Source organism: Taudactylus pleione, unplaced genomic scaffold (assembly GCF_031769625.1).
Source record: "Taudactylus pleione unplaced genomic scaffold, aTauple2 ptg000089l, whole genome shotgun sequence".
Lineage (NCBI taxonomy): Eukaryota > Metazoa > Chordata > Amphibia > Anura > Myobatrachidae > Taudactylus > Taudactylus pleione.
In genome coordinates this window covers 5,982,892-6,001,099 of record NW_028284491.1, presented here as the reverse complement: position 1 = coordinate 6,001,099, position 18,208 = coordinate 5,982,892, and the positions used below count along the sequence as shown (strand labels likewise).

Sequence of the window (18,208 nt, the reverse complement as noted above, 5' to 3'; positions counted from 1 at the left end):
TTGACCTTGGGGATGTCCCAAAGCAGTTCAACCAAGGGTGGGGACGCTCCTGTGCTGAGAGGAGAATCCGTCGCCAAAAAGGAAGCATCCTGAGAGGCAAAGGAAACCAATGCCTAGAACCTTAAAAAGGTGTGGACAGAAGACCACGTGGCCACCTAGTAAGGCAAAACAGCCGAGGCGCCACAGCGAGCCGCACACGAGGGTCACATGGCCCGAGAAAAAACAAGCATCAACAACAGGAAGGCCTACCCATGGGTAGGCCCCTGAGGAAGACCTACGAGGCCATCCAAGCCAACATTTGGTTATAGGCCGGCCATCCTTTCCTGTGAAAACCAGAAATCTCAGACCACCAATAAGGAGTCCGATTTCCGTAAGGAACCTGAACGGATCACATAAATCCAAAGAGGCCAGACCACAGTCAATGAGGCCACACCAGCCGAGAGGACTGGGGACAGAATGGCCGTACCATAAGTTCCAGAATAATATGGAACCTGAAAACCACCAAGAAGAAACACAGGGCGAGAGCAACTCCCACCCTGACATGATGCCCTCCAGAAGAGGGAGCCACATGAGAACGCTCCCAATTCAGACACTCTCCTGGTTGATATAAACACCCTGAGAGAAAGAGAGAGCCTAAGCAATAGACCATGTAATGGCTATCACAACCAGCGGTTCCATTGACTGTCCCCGGAGGTAACGAAGAACCACTACTTACTCCCAAGGAGTCCCTAGGGAGGACAAATGGAGGCATAATCAAGAAAACACTCCAAAGGATGAACTGGATACCAGAGTGAAGCAATTCCATATCTTAACCATACTGACAGTGTAGAGATCCGCACTGTCAGGAAGACCAGGCCAAGTGTGAAACCCAAGCCAGCCGGAAGGAATGCCAGAATATCTGGAAATCCTGGACACCGGAGGATTGTATCGACAGGTACAATACCATAAGATTTATGGCTGCCACAGTTTGTGGTAGGTCCCAGCAAAAGCTGATCCATGTGCTCTAATCATTCCAACGATGACAAAGCCAGGGAAGCCATAAGACCACTGTAAGGACACAGTCAAAGACAAACGACCCAGGTCCAAGGCAAAACCAAGGACCCTGAGACAACAGGTCCGGGCAGTGAAGCATCAGGGATGGAGTATCGATGTAGAGACTCCGAAGATCCAAGTACCCCTGACATCTGGGGCAATCAGGAGCCACCAGCAGGAAAGCATCTCCGTCTCGATTGAAAACACTTCCAAAGCCCTCGAGGAAGAAGGGAGACCGGAGAACACAGGTACACAAAGTGGAAGGACCACTTCACCGACAAAGAGTCGCTGAAGTTTGCTTCAGAATCCCCAGAGCTGAACTGTAACACCATAGTGTGATAAAGTCAGAAGGCCATGAGGGTCACCTCAGGGGGGCCCCCCCTGCTCACCAGGAGATGAAACCTCTCTTGGGGAAGAGACTAGTCCCCGGGATGCATGTCGTGACGGCTGAGGACTCCCGCTTCCCAATGGAGAGCTCCTGAAATGAACGCTGCCGAGATGGTCGGGAGGAGACCCTCGGACTATGTCCGAATATGTGACATACCTGTCATTGCCACCCAACGAACAGTGTTGCTAAAAAGGAAGCCACTGTCCTGACCCTGTCGGACTGAACCTTTTCAGGTTCACCGGGAAACAAGAGTTATGCCAGAGTAAGTTAATTGACAGGGTGGAATCGACAGACGTCCAACTGCACTGAAAAGGATTCGATCCAGACACTGTCCCTAGCAAAGAAAACCCTGGACGAGATGGCCATAGCCACCCGGACAGGGACCGACTTGCCTCCGGAGAGAGCATCATCGTTTGAACAGTTATCAGACAGAAAAAACTCATTCCATCTGGAGATGAGCCAATTATGGAAAGGCCTGGAATGGAACTGAGCCCATTCCACCATGCATCCCAGAGTGTAAAGACATCTGTCGACTGCGCAGACAACCATGTACTCCTAATGGAAGAGAGGAGATTCCGTCTTACGCCAGAAGAATTCTCAGATTCTGAGAATCCAGCAGGGATCCTAGATGAAGAATACCCAGAGAGGGATGCAGGGAGGACTTTTTCCCCGTTGATTAAACGTCTGCACCCTGAAGAAGCCACAGTCATCCTGACCTGGCCGTAAAGTACCCCGGTGATCCCGCTAAGAGCAGGAGGCCGTCCAGGTACAGGAGCATTGGGATATACTGAACAGAAGAACTGTCAGAAAATCCAAAACGCTGGTAAACCCCTCTGGGGCTGAGGACAGTCCCAACAGGCAGAGCCCGAAAAATTGTAAGTGTTGCTGTGATACAGCAAACCTCAGCCCATGCTGAGGAAAGGTCTCTGTAAGTACCCGTAGGCACGCGTCCTGTATATCCAGTGATACCCTAAAGTCCCCAGGTTCCAAACATCGTATGATGGAGCATAGGGATTTCCTCCTGAGCCCAGGTAGCTTTAGGAACTGGTTCAGGGAATTGAGACAGAGAATAGGCCAAAGAGGACCATTCAGCCACCGCACCAGAAAGAAAACAGAACAACCAGTCCCTCACTGAGATAGTGGGGATGGCCTAATTAGCTCCGCTTACCGCAACAACTGCATAGCTTTCTGGATCTGTAAGGCCCTTGTAAAGAGGGCGTACCCTCCTACCCACGTAGCCGCGGCAACTTGACACTAATACCGGGCGAACTGAGAAAATCGGTATCTCCCAGTTGTAGGCCTGTCCCGTCAGACTGAAGAGATATCCGTAGGTTCAGAAGCAGGATCGGCTGGCAGTCCAGGCCTGCTCGGTACTGGATATGTCGGCCCTTGTAGATGCCGACAGTCTACGAAGAAACAGACCTTTAGGCTGACCCAGAGGACAAAAAAGACTTAACAGACTTAGTCTGAGGCCTTGTAGTGGGCATAGCTGAAAGCGGTAAACTTGTCGTTAGTAATACTGCCAATGTTACTACAATCTTGTCAAGGTCAGGACCAAACAATATCAACCCTAAAGATGGTATCTGCACCTCTGCATTCCCAGAGCGCAGCCATAGGGTATTACGGAGGATACAGTCGCAGCCGGAACTCTGAAAGTTAGGAGACTGGTATCCAATATAGGCATTTCCACCTATGACAACAGCATATATTACGTGAGCGCCCAAATACATTTGAACCCCCGACGTGTTGGAGGGGAAAAAACGTTACAAATGCATCAACCCAATATGCAATAGTATTAACCAACCATGCTATAGCCATGGTAGGATGGGTAACAACTCCTGAAAGCAAGTATACTGATTTCAGGCAGAGTTACCACCTACGGATCCGAAGAATCCGACCACGCAGGAATGGGAGGTGTAGTAACGTCTGTAATCAGACGAGTAACACGCCCATCCCCCCCAGGAGGGGCTCGTGATGACCCTCAGGGAATTTGGAACAGGAGGCCAAACACTGTTGTAACACCTCCTATCTGGCAACAGCCAGAGTCCCGCTATGCGATCCACCCGCTAGTCAGCAACAGGGAACCCGAAGGCACGCAATACTGAGGGTGTATGATACAGGTGTAGGTCAACATTCACTCTAACCAGAATGGACCTGCTACAAGCCCTAAAGCAGGGATAATAATACCTGAAATAGGCTTCCCCCCGTGTAAGAGGGAAAGAGCCCCGAACAGTACCCAGTTCACGGCAGAGCCAACTGGGAAGTAACCACAGGGCGTCAACCACGCCAATTAGCGTTTCGTAGAAAACGACATCCACCCAGGGTGGCTGTTGTGGTAATCCCTGCAAGGGGAATGACAGACTATTGTGGCACCAGGGGGAATTCATATACTGCGAAAAACCCCTGCAGGGAGCGGTAGTCTGTGTCACAGGGGAAGAGTGCAAGAAGCTGCGAGATACCCTGAGATGAAAAGGCCAGTATGGTGAAGTAACCCCAAGTGAGGTACAACAATGGGGCCCGCCCGGCGATCCGCAATTGAGGGGATCCCGAGAAAACAAACCGCCCAAGGGGGTCGTGAAAGAGGCCGGCACCAGATGACGCCACATACAGAACCCTTTATGAGTCAAATCCTCCGCACTAACACCTGCAGCACATGACTTGCAGGATAGTAAAAATGGGTGCAGTATAACGCTCTATCTCCTGGTCAGACATATCTGACCAATCTTGGCGGAAATATTAAGCAGCACTATACTGGTCCTGACTGATGCCAAAAATTAGCTGCAGGGACCCATTTTCAGCGTATGCAACACACAGTTCCATCTAAAATATGGCAACGTGCAGCACGCAACAGTATGTGACAAACCACACAAATATTAACAAGTATATAAATGTGAGGTCTCAGAACCACCCTAAGTACAGCTGTATTAGGGCAGATAAAGAAAAGGGATAGATATACACTGACAGGTGAGAGAATAAAGTACAGTCAGCACTAGCATAAGTCACATACAATGCAGATATATACATAAACATGTCATATAATATACTGCACTATTACACTGCATTCAACTGCCCAGATTCAGTGTCTGGGAAGGCTACAGCGCTGTGTACACTGACCTGATGGTGAGGTACGCAGGGGGACTGGACTCACTGCCATCCTGAGAGATTTCTGCTGCACCACAGAGATAAAATGGCCGCTGGAGACCTCAGAGGAAGCGTGGCCCGCGGAGGAAGCAGCTCAGCGACGCCAGACGATACTGAAAGGCGCGCTGAGCTGAGGGGAGGAGCCGCTGTAACAGGGAAGGCTGCCTCCCCTGGCCGGCTATTAACCCCCGGGACGCCGGCTCCCTGCACCGATCGTTAAGTCCCTGGTGGTCTAGTGGACACACGGGGTATGGGGGGCCCGCCGCCACTGCCGGCGCCTCCGGTCTGTCCCCTGAGACCGGAGGCACAGGACTGCATTTGAAATGCGCGGATCACCGCAAGCGGTGATCCGCGACCTTACCTGCTCCCCGTGGATCCGGCAGCAGTCCTGGGCGCCCGCAGAGTCCGGCTAGTACAGACTCTGGGGTCCCGCTGAGATCCCCAGATCTGTACTGGCGTCTCAGCGCCAGCGGGGTGACGGAGCGGCAGCTTAGACGTCCTATGGACAGTCCGACGCTGCCGCTCTGAAGAGTCCAAAGTCCATGAAAAAACTTTGTCCCTAAAAAAATAAAATAAGCTTAGGGGCTGCTAATCAGCTCCCCCTGCGCTAACGGTGACCCGACTCCGGCCGGGCACCAACTTAAACTGAGGTGCCTCTGGCTTGGGGGTGGGGTTATAGGGAGAGTGGACCCAGTGCATCCTGGGAGCTAAAAGCTTTAACTGTGTGGTGCCCGGATTTGGTTCCCAACCTATACCCCAAGGTCAACCCTGTGGACCCCCTATGGACCCTGAAGTAGAAACTATGATTCCAACCAGGTGAAAAAAGCATGCAGTACACCCTAGAAGACCCATCACCTGAAGCCGCCTAAAGTCTGATTCTCCTGCTGCTCTGTGCTGGAGGACTCTGTACATAACATTTGTAATATTATACTTATCCGTAGAGCCAGAGATCAGATTTCTTGGCCTCATGCAGAAGTTGAAATAGTCTAGGTCAGGTTTGTTTAGCTTAAAGGATATGGCCAATTAAAAGGACTGCACTAAGAAGATGGATATTACAACATGAAGTTTACTAAACATGAAGTTTACTAAACATGAAGTAGTATTGTCGTGGAATCAAAGCCTCAACTCCTTAACATTTTAGTGGTCATTTATGGGGTTTAAAAAGATAAATGGGGAAGTGCAGTACGACGCATTGCATGTCTGTATATTCTACAATAAAGCTCTTTACCAGCGATTCCTCTGTTTTGTCAAAGCTGATGTCAGACAGAATAGATCCAGATTCATCTATTGTAGATAATCTAAAACACAAAAATGGGGAAAGTTAGAAGGTTCAACATAGTTACCAATGTTCTGAGTGTAGTGGTCATATGACCATCTGCTGGCAAGTCATTACTCCTTTGATACTAATAGTTGGTATTCTGTATATACAGTATCAATATAGCGTTCCCATTAGGCGGTTTTAGAGGGGCGCCGCGCTGGAGGGCAAAAAGTGCCCTGCCCTCACACCCGCGGGTCGCAGTGTCCTGCGGGTGGAGAAATGTGTGGTGACCTGGTCATCGTCGGAGAATAGACGCCGGGCGCATGCGCCCGGCATCTATTCTCCCTGTCTGCAGCGCTTGGGGGCTGCCCGGTGTGTTTAAGTGCCTGGCACATCCCCAAGGGTGGCGAAAAGGGGGATGCGTCTTATAAACAAGCCCCCTTTTCAATGGCCATGCATCTTTTCAGGCTCGCAAGCACAAAGGTGCCTTCTCTAGCTCCGGCGCCCTGCCTGCCGCCAGAGCGAGCACAATATATTGTCTCCATATATTAGAGAACTATGGAAACATTCTCAGATCTTTTATAACAAAATTCTTTTGGAAAACAACTGGGAGGAACCCTTCGCAGGTCTGTAATAGTCCCAGACATTTTACCCTCAGGAACAGACTGGGTATATCAACCCCTAGCTAATTGAATCTTCCCCATAGCAGTAAAATAAGATATTGTACCTGCAAGCACTATGCACAATGTACACAAAAAGGTCTCATCTGTTCTCGGTGCAAGAAGAGTCAATCTCCAAAACATAATCAAAGCTTATCAAGGTTTACCAATACAGACTGTACGCCACAGTGAAATAAGTTTGCTTCTACTCTCTGCAATTTATATAACTGTAGATACAAGACCACCAGCAAAGCTAGAGATTATCTAGCAGCAAGGAGCAAATACAATAGACTAAATGTAACCTGCAGGGACAGACTCAGGGTTAACTGGTTTAAACCAAATATATATATTTTTTTTATTATGCTGTGACTACAGGCACGGCATCGTGACTTATTTATAAAAAAATAAAATAATAAACAAAGCCTATTATAAAGGGAAACCCTCTAGTATTATGCCATATTCTTGCTGCTTGTGGTCTTCATTTAAGTTAGCTGAACCAATACAGTAAATTCACATACAGAGAAATAGAGTGGGTGAACCAGATCAGAGGAACTAAATCTGCCTAGCATCAGCTAAGACGCCACATACTCCTCCCCTAGCAATGCTGTGGGACAGGAGAAAACCAGAGCTAGCATTCTCAGTCTTAAAGGGTAAACAACTCAAAACATTAAATTAATAGTTATGGCAGACTTCGCTTTGTTAACTCCATTTCTTCAACGTCCATAGGATCCACAGGGATACCATGGTGGGTGTATGTGGTTGGAGTGGTCCAGGCACCAAACAGTTAAGTTTTAGCTCCCAGGATGCATTGGTTCTCCTCCACATATAGCCCGCCCCCAGCCACAGGCAGACAGTTTTGTAAACAAGCTCAAGACAGGAGCAGAAAAGAGCAGAAGGAAGACCACCACTCAAGAAAAACTCCCAGAAGATGAAGGAAACAGGGAATAAGAAGAAAAAAAAAAAAAAACAACCTATTGAGGGCAGATGCGTCAGGATGGGCACCCTGTGGATCCTATGGACTTTAAAGAATTAGAGTTAACAAATTTAAGTCTACCATAACTCCCAATTTCTTTTTCAGGGTCCACAGGGATGCCATAGGGATGTCCCATAGTAGTTTCCCTAAGGGTGGGGACACTCCTGAGCAGAAAGGAGAATCAGATGCCCAAAGGAAGCATCCTGAGAGGCAAAGGGATCAAAAACATAGAACCTGAGAAAGGTGTGGATGGAAGACCATGTGGCCACCTTGCAGAATTGTTCAGAAGCGCCACGTCGAACCACCCACGAGGGTCCCACAGACAAAGTAGAATGAGCTGTAACCCTGTTTGGAACAGGAAAATCAGCTTGCGGGTAGGCCTGAGAGATTGTCATGCGAAGCCATCGACCAGAGTCTGTTTGTTAGCTGGCCAGCCTTGCTTGTGAAAGCCATACAACACAAGAAGAATCAGATTTCCTCAAGGAATTAGAACAATCCACGTAGATCCGAAGAGCACGAAACACATCCAAGGAAGCTTCACCCGGTTATCAAAAAGGTGCAACTGATCCTGTCCAGCACAAAATTAAAAACTGTTTGCCTTCGGCTGATGCAGATGGCCAATGCTTCCTGGGAGCTAAAGCTTAATGGTTTAGTGCCTGTATCAATCCAACCCCCCCATGATATCACTGTATATCCCCCTATGGACCCTGAAGAAAAAATACACAGAAAAACCTTGTGGTTTAATCTCCTTCATGCTTATCTCACTTTGACTTAAGGTTTTAAATTGAAATGAGTGGATACACACTGGATCTATGTCGTTCCAATTTGGCCAAATCGGAATGAAATTGTGCAAGGTGTATGCACGCTCCTCGCATGCGATGTTGTCAGGTTTGATGTGCAGCACATCAAACCTGACAATTTTGCATGCGGTGCTGTGCATATTAATGGACAGAACGAGTGATCGTTCAGTTGTTCATTAATCACTGCAGTATGTTCTGGCAATCATGCAATGTCCAGGGAGAAGGCAAATCACCCTGAACATAGTCAAGATTGCTTCTTATCTCAGTGTGTACCCGGAATTAGTCTGGCTCTCTTGAGGAGAAAGAAAACAAAACCTAATATTTGGACTGTTACTATCAGAAAGCATTAAAAACATGGATTATCAAGGTTTCTAATACATAGTAATGTTTTACAGTATTAATATAATAAGATTAAATTTTTTTTCCATTAAAACATTAATGCAAAATAACCTTTTTTAAAAACTTTTCCCAACCCTGGAAAGAGTAATCTAAAACAGCTACTAATGGATGTGCCCAATGGCTTCTGCTCCCTGACACTTTGCATTCTGATAGCCATAAAGACTGACAACTGCATCGACAGGAGATTGTGCGTGACAATACAGCACAAGCCTGTTCCACAAGTGGCATTATAAACTGCAGGATAGAGAGAACACATTTGAACAGATATGTAATCTTACCTTCGAGTCCCATTGCCATCAGTAGACATTTGAGTTCTGTTGTTAAGAAAGGCTAAAGCACTTTTCTGCTGTTCGCTCAGCTGAATGCTGCCAGATGTATCACACATCAGCAGCTCTCTTATCAACTGAATCTGACGTTCCTGATGCAGAAAGGCACAAAATCAAACATGGTCCAGTCATTGTAGTGCAAAAGTGTAAAAGCCTCTGCAGATTGCCTCACCAGTTTTTCACATTCAGCCTCCGCCCGCTGCCTCCTCTTAATCTCCACATCCACCTGATTGCGAGCATGTTTCAACTTCACGTCAAGTGCGCTACGCTCAGTCTCCGTCTTCATCAGCAGCTCCCTGCTTTTCACCAGCTCGTGCTCTGTCTTTTGCCATTTCCTCCGGAAATCTTCAAAATTCTTAGCAAGTTGAATGAATTCTAAGGCACAGAAAATGATGACAGAAGGTTTACACCCCCTTTGCGTTAAACACTGGTGGCTTCTTTTCATAGGGATTGGCTTGAAGTTTAAAAAGGACAAAGGCACTCAAGGTATGTCACCTTCCATGGCACCACCCTCTCTAAACTTACTCCAGGCCAATTACTATTTAGTACTCAGGAATTCAGAATATTGGTATAAAAGTTGTCTGTTACTAAATCCAGGGTGATCTTACCTGTGGACTCTAATGTCAATGCAGAGTGCTTTTTCTTTGCAGACAATCAATAAAGCTACGGGAAGGCAAGTTTAATGTAACAGCGATGGCCTTTACAATTAAATGTAGTTTCATATTAGATGTCTGATCAATGCCAGCTGCACTCTAATGTTAAATATGGATTGAAAAAAAAAAAAAAAATTTTTTATATTATATATATATATTTTTTTTTTTTGCTTCAGTTCAACATGACTAGAGCTGAGGTTTCCAAACTCTGCCATTACAGTCCAAATTTTAAGAATATTCATGCATGAGCACAGTAATTAGTACTGTGTCAATTTGATGTAACCATCTGGACTAAAGTATGGATATCCTTACAACTTGGACTGTTATAGTGGAGTTTGGGAAACCCTGCCTTATAGAGGACAGTGATCCACAAACACTTCCTAGAAGGAAATTTTAAACACTTGTCAAATCTATGCTTTCAGATCTGTTGCAAAAGAGCACAATTCAGGATCATTAGTAAATGTATTGTAGAAATAGCTTCGCTTTAATTAAAACAAATACTAGAAAGGCCTAATTACTAATGTATTTAAGTACATTAGCCTCTATAAAACAGAAATAAAAACATCCAAGACTCCTACTTACGTGGCTCTATCCCCTCATTTAGCCCATCCACATGGCGCATTAACTGCTCAAAGAGATTACGCACATTCATCACTGTGGTCGCCATTGCTCTAAATACAAAAATAAAAATGCATGTCTATATTACCTTACATTATTTATATATACATACAGAAACTGAAACTGTTCATTTAAGTCAAACATGCTATAAAAAAAAAAAAAAAAAAAGAGCATTAACACTTCCCACACACAGGCAACTCAGAGTGATAATACAGTTAACATTAACTAGTATTAGCCATCAACTAATTTTAGGTTACAGAATTAAGAAATTTTAATGCACATTCTTAACACTAACTACTTATTGGTGGTCTGCATTCCAAGCTTGCAATACAGAGAGGAAGTGTACTACCTGTAAAGCTGCCAACACATAGTAAGATGAGCCACTTTAGTTTATTTAACTAGCCATTGAACAACATGCTGTCTATACTAGCATAAATAATAATAATTATCAGGCTAGCAGACTCAGCGCCTGAACATGCACTGGGCATCTTTGGCAAACCATAAAATTCAGAAGTGAGCGTATCCAACTTTCATAGCCATCTGAGCATACTGCATCACAGCAGTCCATTTGGCACATGCGTGGCCAAAGTGATCAAAGAGTACATTAATGCTAGTCATGCGCATTGCAGTGTGACTGGTTCACCGTCCATGAAAACGTAGCTTCTGTGCTCCAAAATGATACACCAACATAATCAGTTAGTGCTCTCTGCAGAAGAACGAGAGATCGTAACCATCCTCCAACTGGCATTAAGCTGGGTACACTGACATATCGGTTGATCAATTGATTGGCCAATATATCTGGTGCACATCGGCCAGTGTGTACCAGTGATACGTCTGAACGACGTTGTTCGCAGACATATTGCGTCGGCTGTGATGCACAGCTGATGGATAGATATATCTGCATATATCTCTGTCCATCGGCAAGCGTGTACGGGTGATCAGCCGATCGCCCGTACACTCGCAGCGGCAGCCACGGGGAGGGGCTCGAAGCGCGACCCCCGACCAGCAGGATCCACAGCTTCCTGAAGACGATGGCCGTTTAGTGTATATGAACGACCATTATCTACACATCACTCGATCTGCAGATATATTTTTGCAATGTGTACCCACCTTTACAAGCATACCAAATAAATCAGATATACAGATTGAGCTTTTGATGTGATCCACATGCTATAATACAGCAACACGCAGGACCAGCAAATCATGGTGATAGGGATTAACACAAGTTAACTTACTGCATTGGTAATTAAACTTCAACAGCTGTGCAGGTGAGGTTTTAGGTTGGAGGTATAAGTAGATCATCCAGGCAGCGATCGCGGTGAGTGACATAATATGAGAGTCCCAAGTACCCTCCACTTTAAAAAAAAAAAAAAAAAAAAAAAAATGGGTCCTACCTGACAATTTATGGGTCCCATCATAATATATGCTTTCGAGCTCCCAAAATGCTACCACACATCTCCTTAGGAATGCCCGTGTATATGTATGAAAAAAAATATATACATCTATCTATATCAGTTACCCCCTCCCAGAGAAATTAGTCGGACCAAACAGCGCTGTCAATTGAATAGCTCCAGGAGCTCCCTCACGGCGCTATTAAATTCCCACCGAATTGAATTGCCCCCAGAGCAAGATGAACACCGCCGGGAAAATTGGTTCCAGAGCTATTCAATTTACCTCGCAGTTTAGTCAGACTAACAACTTAAGGCCCGTATTCAATTAGAGGCGAAAAGTGGGAAAGGTTTTGCCTGTGCAGCTTTCCCCGTCCTTTGTCTGTTTCAGAGGCGAAAACTTTTCGTGCACGTCCCCGATTTCGCCCTACTCAATTCCAAGCCACACGAAAACAAAGTGACGAATGCGGAACAGGTGAAAAATACTGTCGAAGTGGAGAAATCAGTCTGTACCCCCAAAAAGGAAGCAGTAACATAAGAAATCAATGTACATGTGTACTAATACCCCTAATAAAAGTGTTTGGGGTACTTAAGTCGTTTAAAATTGCTTCTTATTAGCGTCTATGCAAAAGTGGTGAAGAATGCCATAATGCAGTATTTTTTGGTGAAAATAGTCCAGTCAAATTTGGGGTACTTGAAAATGGGTGCTAGCATTTTTTAATGTTCCTAATGTGAACTTTTTAAAAAAAAATTAAAAAACTCACCCACTACATGGACCTGCAATCCCAAAAACACCTGACCCATCCTTGCAGACCCAAAGAAGTCTATTTCACTAGTTTTTATGCTCATCCCCCCACTTTTTTCTTTTTCGCACCAAAAATATAATTACTTAACTTAAAGTTGACCTAACAGCGCGCTGAATTAAATAGGTCCGGGAACTCCTTACCGACACTATCAACAGCGTGCTGAATTGAATAGGTCCCTAAATAGTTGAATATGTCAGGCAAGTCTTGATTTTAAAATGTTTTGCTGAGGTATACAATAGGTAGATTAATAAATTATGGGTCCTATTTATCAGACTCAAATTCCCAATAGTAAATTCCATAATGGGGTTTTGAGACCATGCCAATGCGGGACTCCTCATACATTAAACTATGATTGTCAAACGGCAAAAATCTCCATTACCAAACTTATCACAAAGGAGGCCCCGAACCAAAACCTTGCCTAGGGCCGCACAATGATTTAATCCAGCTCTGCATGAGAAAGCTTCCCTATGCATAGAGATTATACTAGGTGCCTATTTATCAAAAATATCAGCAATACCATTACCCCCTGCTGTGTATATATATATATTTTCTTTTTCACAAATCTGCACCTGGAAGCCTGTTAGTTGGCTATGAAAGGTCAGCCATGCTCATTACAACTGATCATTGGTCAGCTACCCCAGCAAATTTGTTAATAGCCCCCTTAGCAATGAGCAGCAAAACAATCTGTCTTTCAGGGGTATTCAGGGTTCCCATAAGAGGCTTGACTGACCTTTAAAGTGCATGTGGGGGTCTGATTGAAACCTAAGGCAGCTGCTTTTCCGATCGAAAGTGGAGGGACCACAGCAGATCGCAGACACCTGTTGCCACATACATTCAGGGGCACTCAATTTTTTTGCTGGAATCCAACAAGAACGGCTAGTAGTATTGTTAATAAATAGACCCCTCAGTGATACAGTATCTGTTCCACTCCCTCCAACAAAACACTAACAGGGGTATTCAATATGGGTGCGATAACATCGTTTTTGCATTAATACCGGAGGTATGACATCATTATCGCAGGTTTTAGTTTAACACCGTATTCAATTTCAAAGACTTATCACAGTTTTGAAAAGTCTGATAAAAAAACGGGGATAACTTTTCACCATTGAATAGGTGTCGAAAAAGTGCAGAATTGGGGTTTAGGGGGTGCAGGCTTAAAAAAAATAGCCTGCACCCCTGGGACTGACATTTAAAAAAGAACTGTCAAAAAAAAAAAAAAATATATAGGGACACCCCAAAAAAATGTAAAAATTGGGGTGAAAAAAAAATGGGAAAAAATTGTTTAACAATAGGGAAATAGGTTCAGGGCTATTCTGCAAGTATGCGGCAGATGTTTTCTAGAATAGAATTATAGCGGCAGGTGCACAAATGCATAAAAATATGATAGTACCCATTTTCATGTACCCCAAATTTGATGGGACCACTTAAAAAAACTAAAAAAATAACTTAAGTGCTCTTCTGCAACACTTCTTCAATGTCGGAAAAAAAAAAAACACCTGCTGCGGCTATTTAAATCCCCGACTTTCAATTAAAGGCTAAAACTGGGGTACCCATAGTGTTCTCCCATGTTTTTACTACTTTAGGGGAGGTCTTACAATTTTTTTAAGGAAAAAATGTGTAACTTTACGCAAATCCAACTTCGGAGTTTACAGTTAATTTTATATTGAATACGGGTATAAGCGGGAGCACGCCCGATACTTTAACGCAGGTAAAAAATCTGATATGAAACGTTAACTTCGACAGTGAAGTTAACGTTTCATATTGAATACCCCTCTAAGTAGTAATGGCACTTAAATAGTTGTCTATCATTTATCAAGCACAAAGTTTAAGAAACGTCTATTTCAGCTAAAGCAGGTAACAGAACTGTAGACCAGTTGTATAGATGAAAGGCAATTTTGAATTCTGTGCGTGTAGTCATAATGTCAACATTCTACAAGGACCGGCAGAGGAGGTTTAGGGTTAAGATGCGTACACTCTTGCCGATATTTTGAACGACTGAACGATATAGTTATCGTTCACTATATCGGCCAGTGTGTATGCTAAAACGACGAACGATATAGACGAACGAAGCATGCTCCTGACATTGTGCACACCCCACTAGACGATATCGCTCATGGAGCAAATCGTCTAGTGTGTACGCACCTTAAGGCTGTAGGAAGGGGAGGGTTTGCGTTAGGCACAAGGGGTACGGTTAGGTAACAGAAGGAGAGGTTAGGATTAGTAATACTCACTGCCGGAAGTTGCGCAGGATCCACCAGAGTCATCCTGACACCACCTTTTGACCCAGAAGATACCGGTGGAGTCGCCATATCAGGTAAGTTACCACTAGACCACCAAGATGTTTTGTCGACATATGAATCAATGTCAAAATTATGCATGTTGACAAAATTTAACTCTCCTAACGAAGAATACAATGCAGAATTTTATTACTTCGGGGGTATACAAACTATCCCACGTATTAAGCGTATGGCAAAACACCACTTTTTCAGATGTAATGGGAAAACATTTTATTCAAATAAAGCATCTCACTCACCCTAAAGTGGCAATATTAAAGAAAATAAAATACAATAGATCTATTATACAATTCATTTTCAGCAAAAAAATTAAATTGGAAACCGAAGCCCATTCTTTTAGTGCCACTGCGAAAGCTCAACTTGTTGGTGAAAGGGTTAAGGTGCGTATCCACTTGCCGATAGAGGAACGGTAGTACTATTACAACATTGTAATCGTAGTGTCGTTCCTCATCCTGTAATGTGTCTAAACTGAACGATATGTCATTCAGTGGGGGCACCCTCCCTCATCCCTGAACATGGGCAATCTTATTGGCAAATTGACCAGCATGTTCAGGCGATAAATGATGTCGAAAACAACCAGCGACAGCGCGCATCTCTGGTAGTTTGTAATTTTAATGCCCGATTTGTGAACGATTAAGGAGCGATTGTTCTATCGCTCATTTTAATCGCCTAGTCGATACGCACCTTTAGTCCTACTGGCTGCCCTGGCAAATTGGCCTGGAAAAGATTTTCTGTTGCAGAGATATACTGTTCTAGATATTTTTTTCTGCTGACTAATAATAAAATGACTTGGAAAAAGTACCCTGTGGGGAAAGTTCAATTAAATGGGATTAAAAGGCCACAAGGTTCTGGTGTGAGGTACAAGAAAATATCTCTATCTAGGAGGGAGCTCCCAGAGCTATTCAATTCAGTGCACAGTTATGGTGCATACACACTACAGTCAGATTTTGTAGGACGATATAAACGATGATATCGTTAATATTGCTCCATCGGGGGCCCACTAATTAGCATGCTTGATTATACGACTTTGAAAAAAAAAAAAAAGAAGAAAGTCATGCGGTTTACTGCAGCAATACAATCCTCACTGGTCAGCAATACACTATACATTGTGATACACGGTCTCTAGTACATGTACTTGTCCTCGCCTTACAAGCTCTACAAACACAGAGAAATCACTGCCCCATTGCAGAGTAGATTATATATTTACTGTATGACAAACATTGCACTGCAGGCCCAGCTTGCTCTTTCCAGAAATACAATGTGCAGAGTAAACACTAGGCAGCAAGTACAGCTAGCCTGGGTCTAACAGCACTGATCCCAAGCAGCACCTGGCACAGCTAGCCTGGGACTGACAGCACTGACCCCCATGTACAATTCGCCTAGGACTGACTACAATAACACCATGCTCATCTAACCTGGGACCTGCAGCTCTAACCTTGATCAGCACCTGGCACAACTTGGTACTAGCACAGCTAGCCTAGAACTGGCAGCATATTAGAGTAGCACCTGGCACAGCTGGTCTGGGAGCATTAACATGTGCACCAGTTGACAATGCACAAGTAGCCTGTGACTGGCAGCACTTACCAAACGTATTCCCCTGAGCAGCACCTGGAATGAAGCACAGCTACCCCGGGACTGGCAGCACTAACCCCAAGCAGCACTTGGCACCATGCACAGCAAGCATGGGACTGGCAGCACTAACCCCAAGCAGTACCTGGCACCATGTGCAACTAGCCAGAGACTGGTAGCACCTGACAATGCATGGCTAGCCTGGAGCTGCCAGCACCAATCTTGAGCTGCACCTGGCACAATACACAGCTAGACAGAGACTGGCAGCACAAACCCCAAACAGCACCTGGCACAACAAACTTGGTACTAGCAGTACTGATACTGAGCACCTGGCACACAGCTAGCCTAGAACTGGCAGCATATTACAGAGTAGCACCTTGCACATCTGGTCTGGGACTGGCAGCACGAACACCTAGCAGCACCTGGCACCATGTGCAACCCACCTGAGACTGCCAGTAGCTGGCATAGTACATAGCTAGCCTGGGACTGCCAGCACCAATCTTGAGCTGCACCTGGCACAACTACCTTGGTACTAGCAGTACTGATCCTGAGCACACGGCACAGCTAGCCTAGAACTGGCAGCATATTACTTAGCAGCATCTGGCACAGTTGGTCTGGCAGATTTAATATGAGCACCACCCAGCAATGCACAACTAGCCTGTGACTGGCAACATTAACCCAACGTATTCCCCCAAGCAGCACCTGGCATGAAGCACAGCTAGCCTGGGACTGGCAGCATTTACCCTGAGCAGCACCTGGCACCATGCACAGCTAGCCTGGGACTGGCAGCACCAACCCCAAGCAACACCTGGCACAATGCACAGCTAGCCTGGGACTGGCAGCACCAACCCCAAGCAACACCTGGCACAATGCACAGCTAGCCTAAGACTGGCAGCACCAACCCCAAGCAACACCTGGCACAATGCACAGCTAGGCTGGGACTGGCAGCACCAACCCCGAGCAACAACTGGCACCATGCACAGCTAGGCTGGGACTGGCAGCACCAACCCCGAGCAACACCTGGCACCATGCACAGCTAGGCTGGGACTGGCAGCACCAACCCCGAGCAACACCTGGCACCATGCACAGCTAGGCTGGGACTGGGGGCACTAACCCTGAGCAGCACCAGACACCATGTACAGCTAGCCTGGGACTGGCAGCACTAACCACAGACAGCACCTGGCACAATGCATGGCCTAGGACTCGCAGCACTCGGGCCTGGATGGAACTAATAGAGCATGCCCATAGCAGACTGGGCAATTTAGGCTCACAACAGCTATTGTGGAACTAGAAGTCCCAGCATAGTCTTTTAAATAAACCCTCTTCCTTCCCAACAGCAGCACATATATCACTGCGCGCTCCGCCATGAGGTTAGGCATAGCCCCGGATCACCGACTCTTACAGCTCTGCCAACTCACCGGCATGTGCAGCAGCTCCGTGTTCCCGAACGCTGCTCCCGGATGCTCCCGGTGACCGCCCTCCGCCGCACTCTCACACAAACGTCTCGTCACGAAACGGCTGCCTCCCGCTCAAGTTTGAATTGCTGACCCCGCCCACCGTGCTTGCAGCCATAGAGATGCGGTGACGTCATGTCTACAGCTCGCCTGCTACTGGCGGGGAGTACTCAGAGCACGGCCACAGCCACATCCATGATGTCACACAGGCTGAGCAGGAGATGCTGGAGGAGGCGGTGGATGCGGGACACACACAACAACTGCTGCAGAGTCAAACTGAGCACAGACTACTCCTCCTCACTCATGCTGCTCTCAGTCACACTGCCTCACGTTACACACAGGATAAAACACGCTGTGACCTTCTTTTAGATGACATTTGGATGTCAGATTCCTAGGTGATAAATCACTGGCCTCCTGGCTACACAGTCTAAACACAGTTCCTTAAAATGC

The 18,208-nt window shown here is 45.7% G+C and overlaps 1 protein-coding gene across 1 annotated transcript in view; it reads right to left on the bottom strand.

Moving 5' to 3' along the window:
• RACGAP1 (Rac GTPase activating protein 1) overlaps positions 1 to 17,827 on the bottom strand; it is a 41,523-nt gene extending 23,696 nt beyond the window's left edge. Inside the window, exons 1-5 of the mRNA XM_088469248.1 lie at positions 17,723 to 17,827; positions 10,212 to 10,300; positions 9,149 to 9,351; positions 8,929 to 9,068; positions 5,790 to 5,859 (exon numbers count right to left, since the gene is read on the bottom strand). Coding sequence (XP_088325374.1) covers positions 5,790 to 5,859; positions 8,929 to 9,068; positions 9,149 to 9,351; positions 10,212 to 10,296 — 498 coding nt within the window. The 5' untranslated portion in view covers positions 10,297 to 10,300; positions 17,723 to 17,827. The remainder of the gene's footprint in view (positions 1 to 5,789; positions 5,860 to 8,928; positions 9,069 to 9,148; positions 9,352 to 10,211; positions 10,301 to 17,722) is intronic.
• Positions 17,828 to 18,208: the final 381 nt, after the last annotated feature.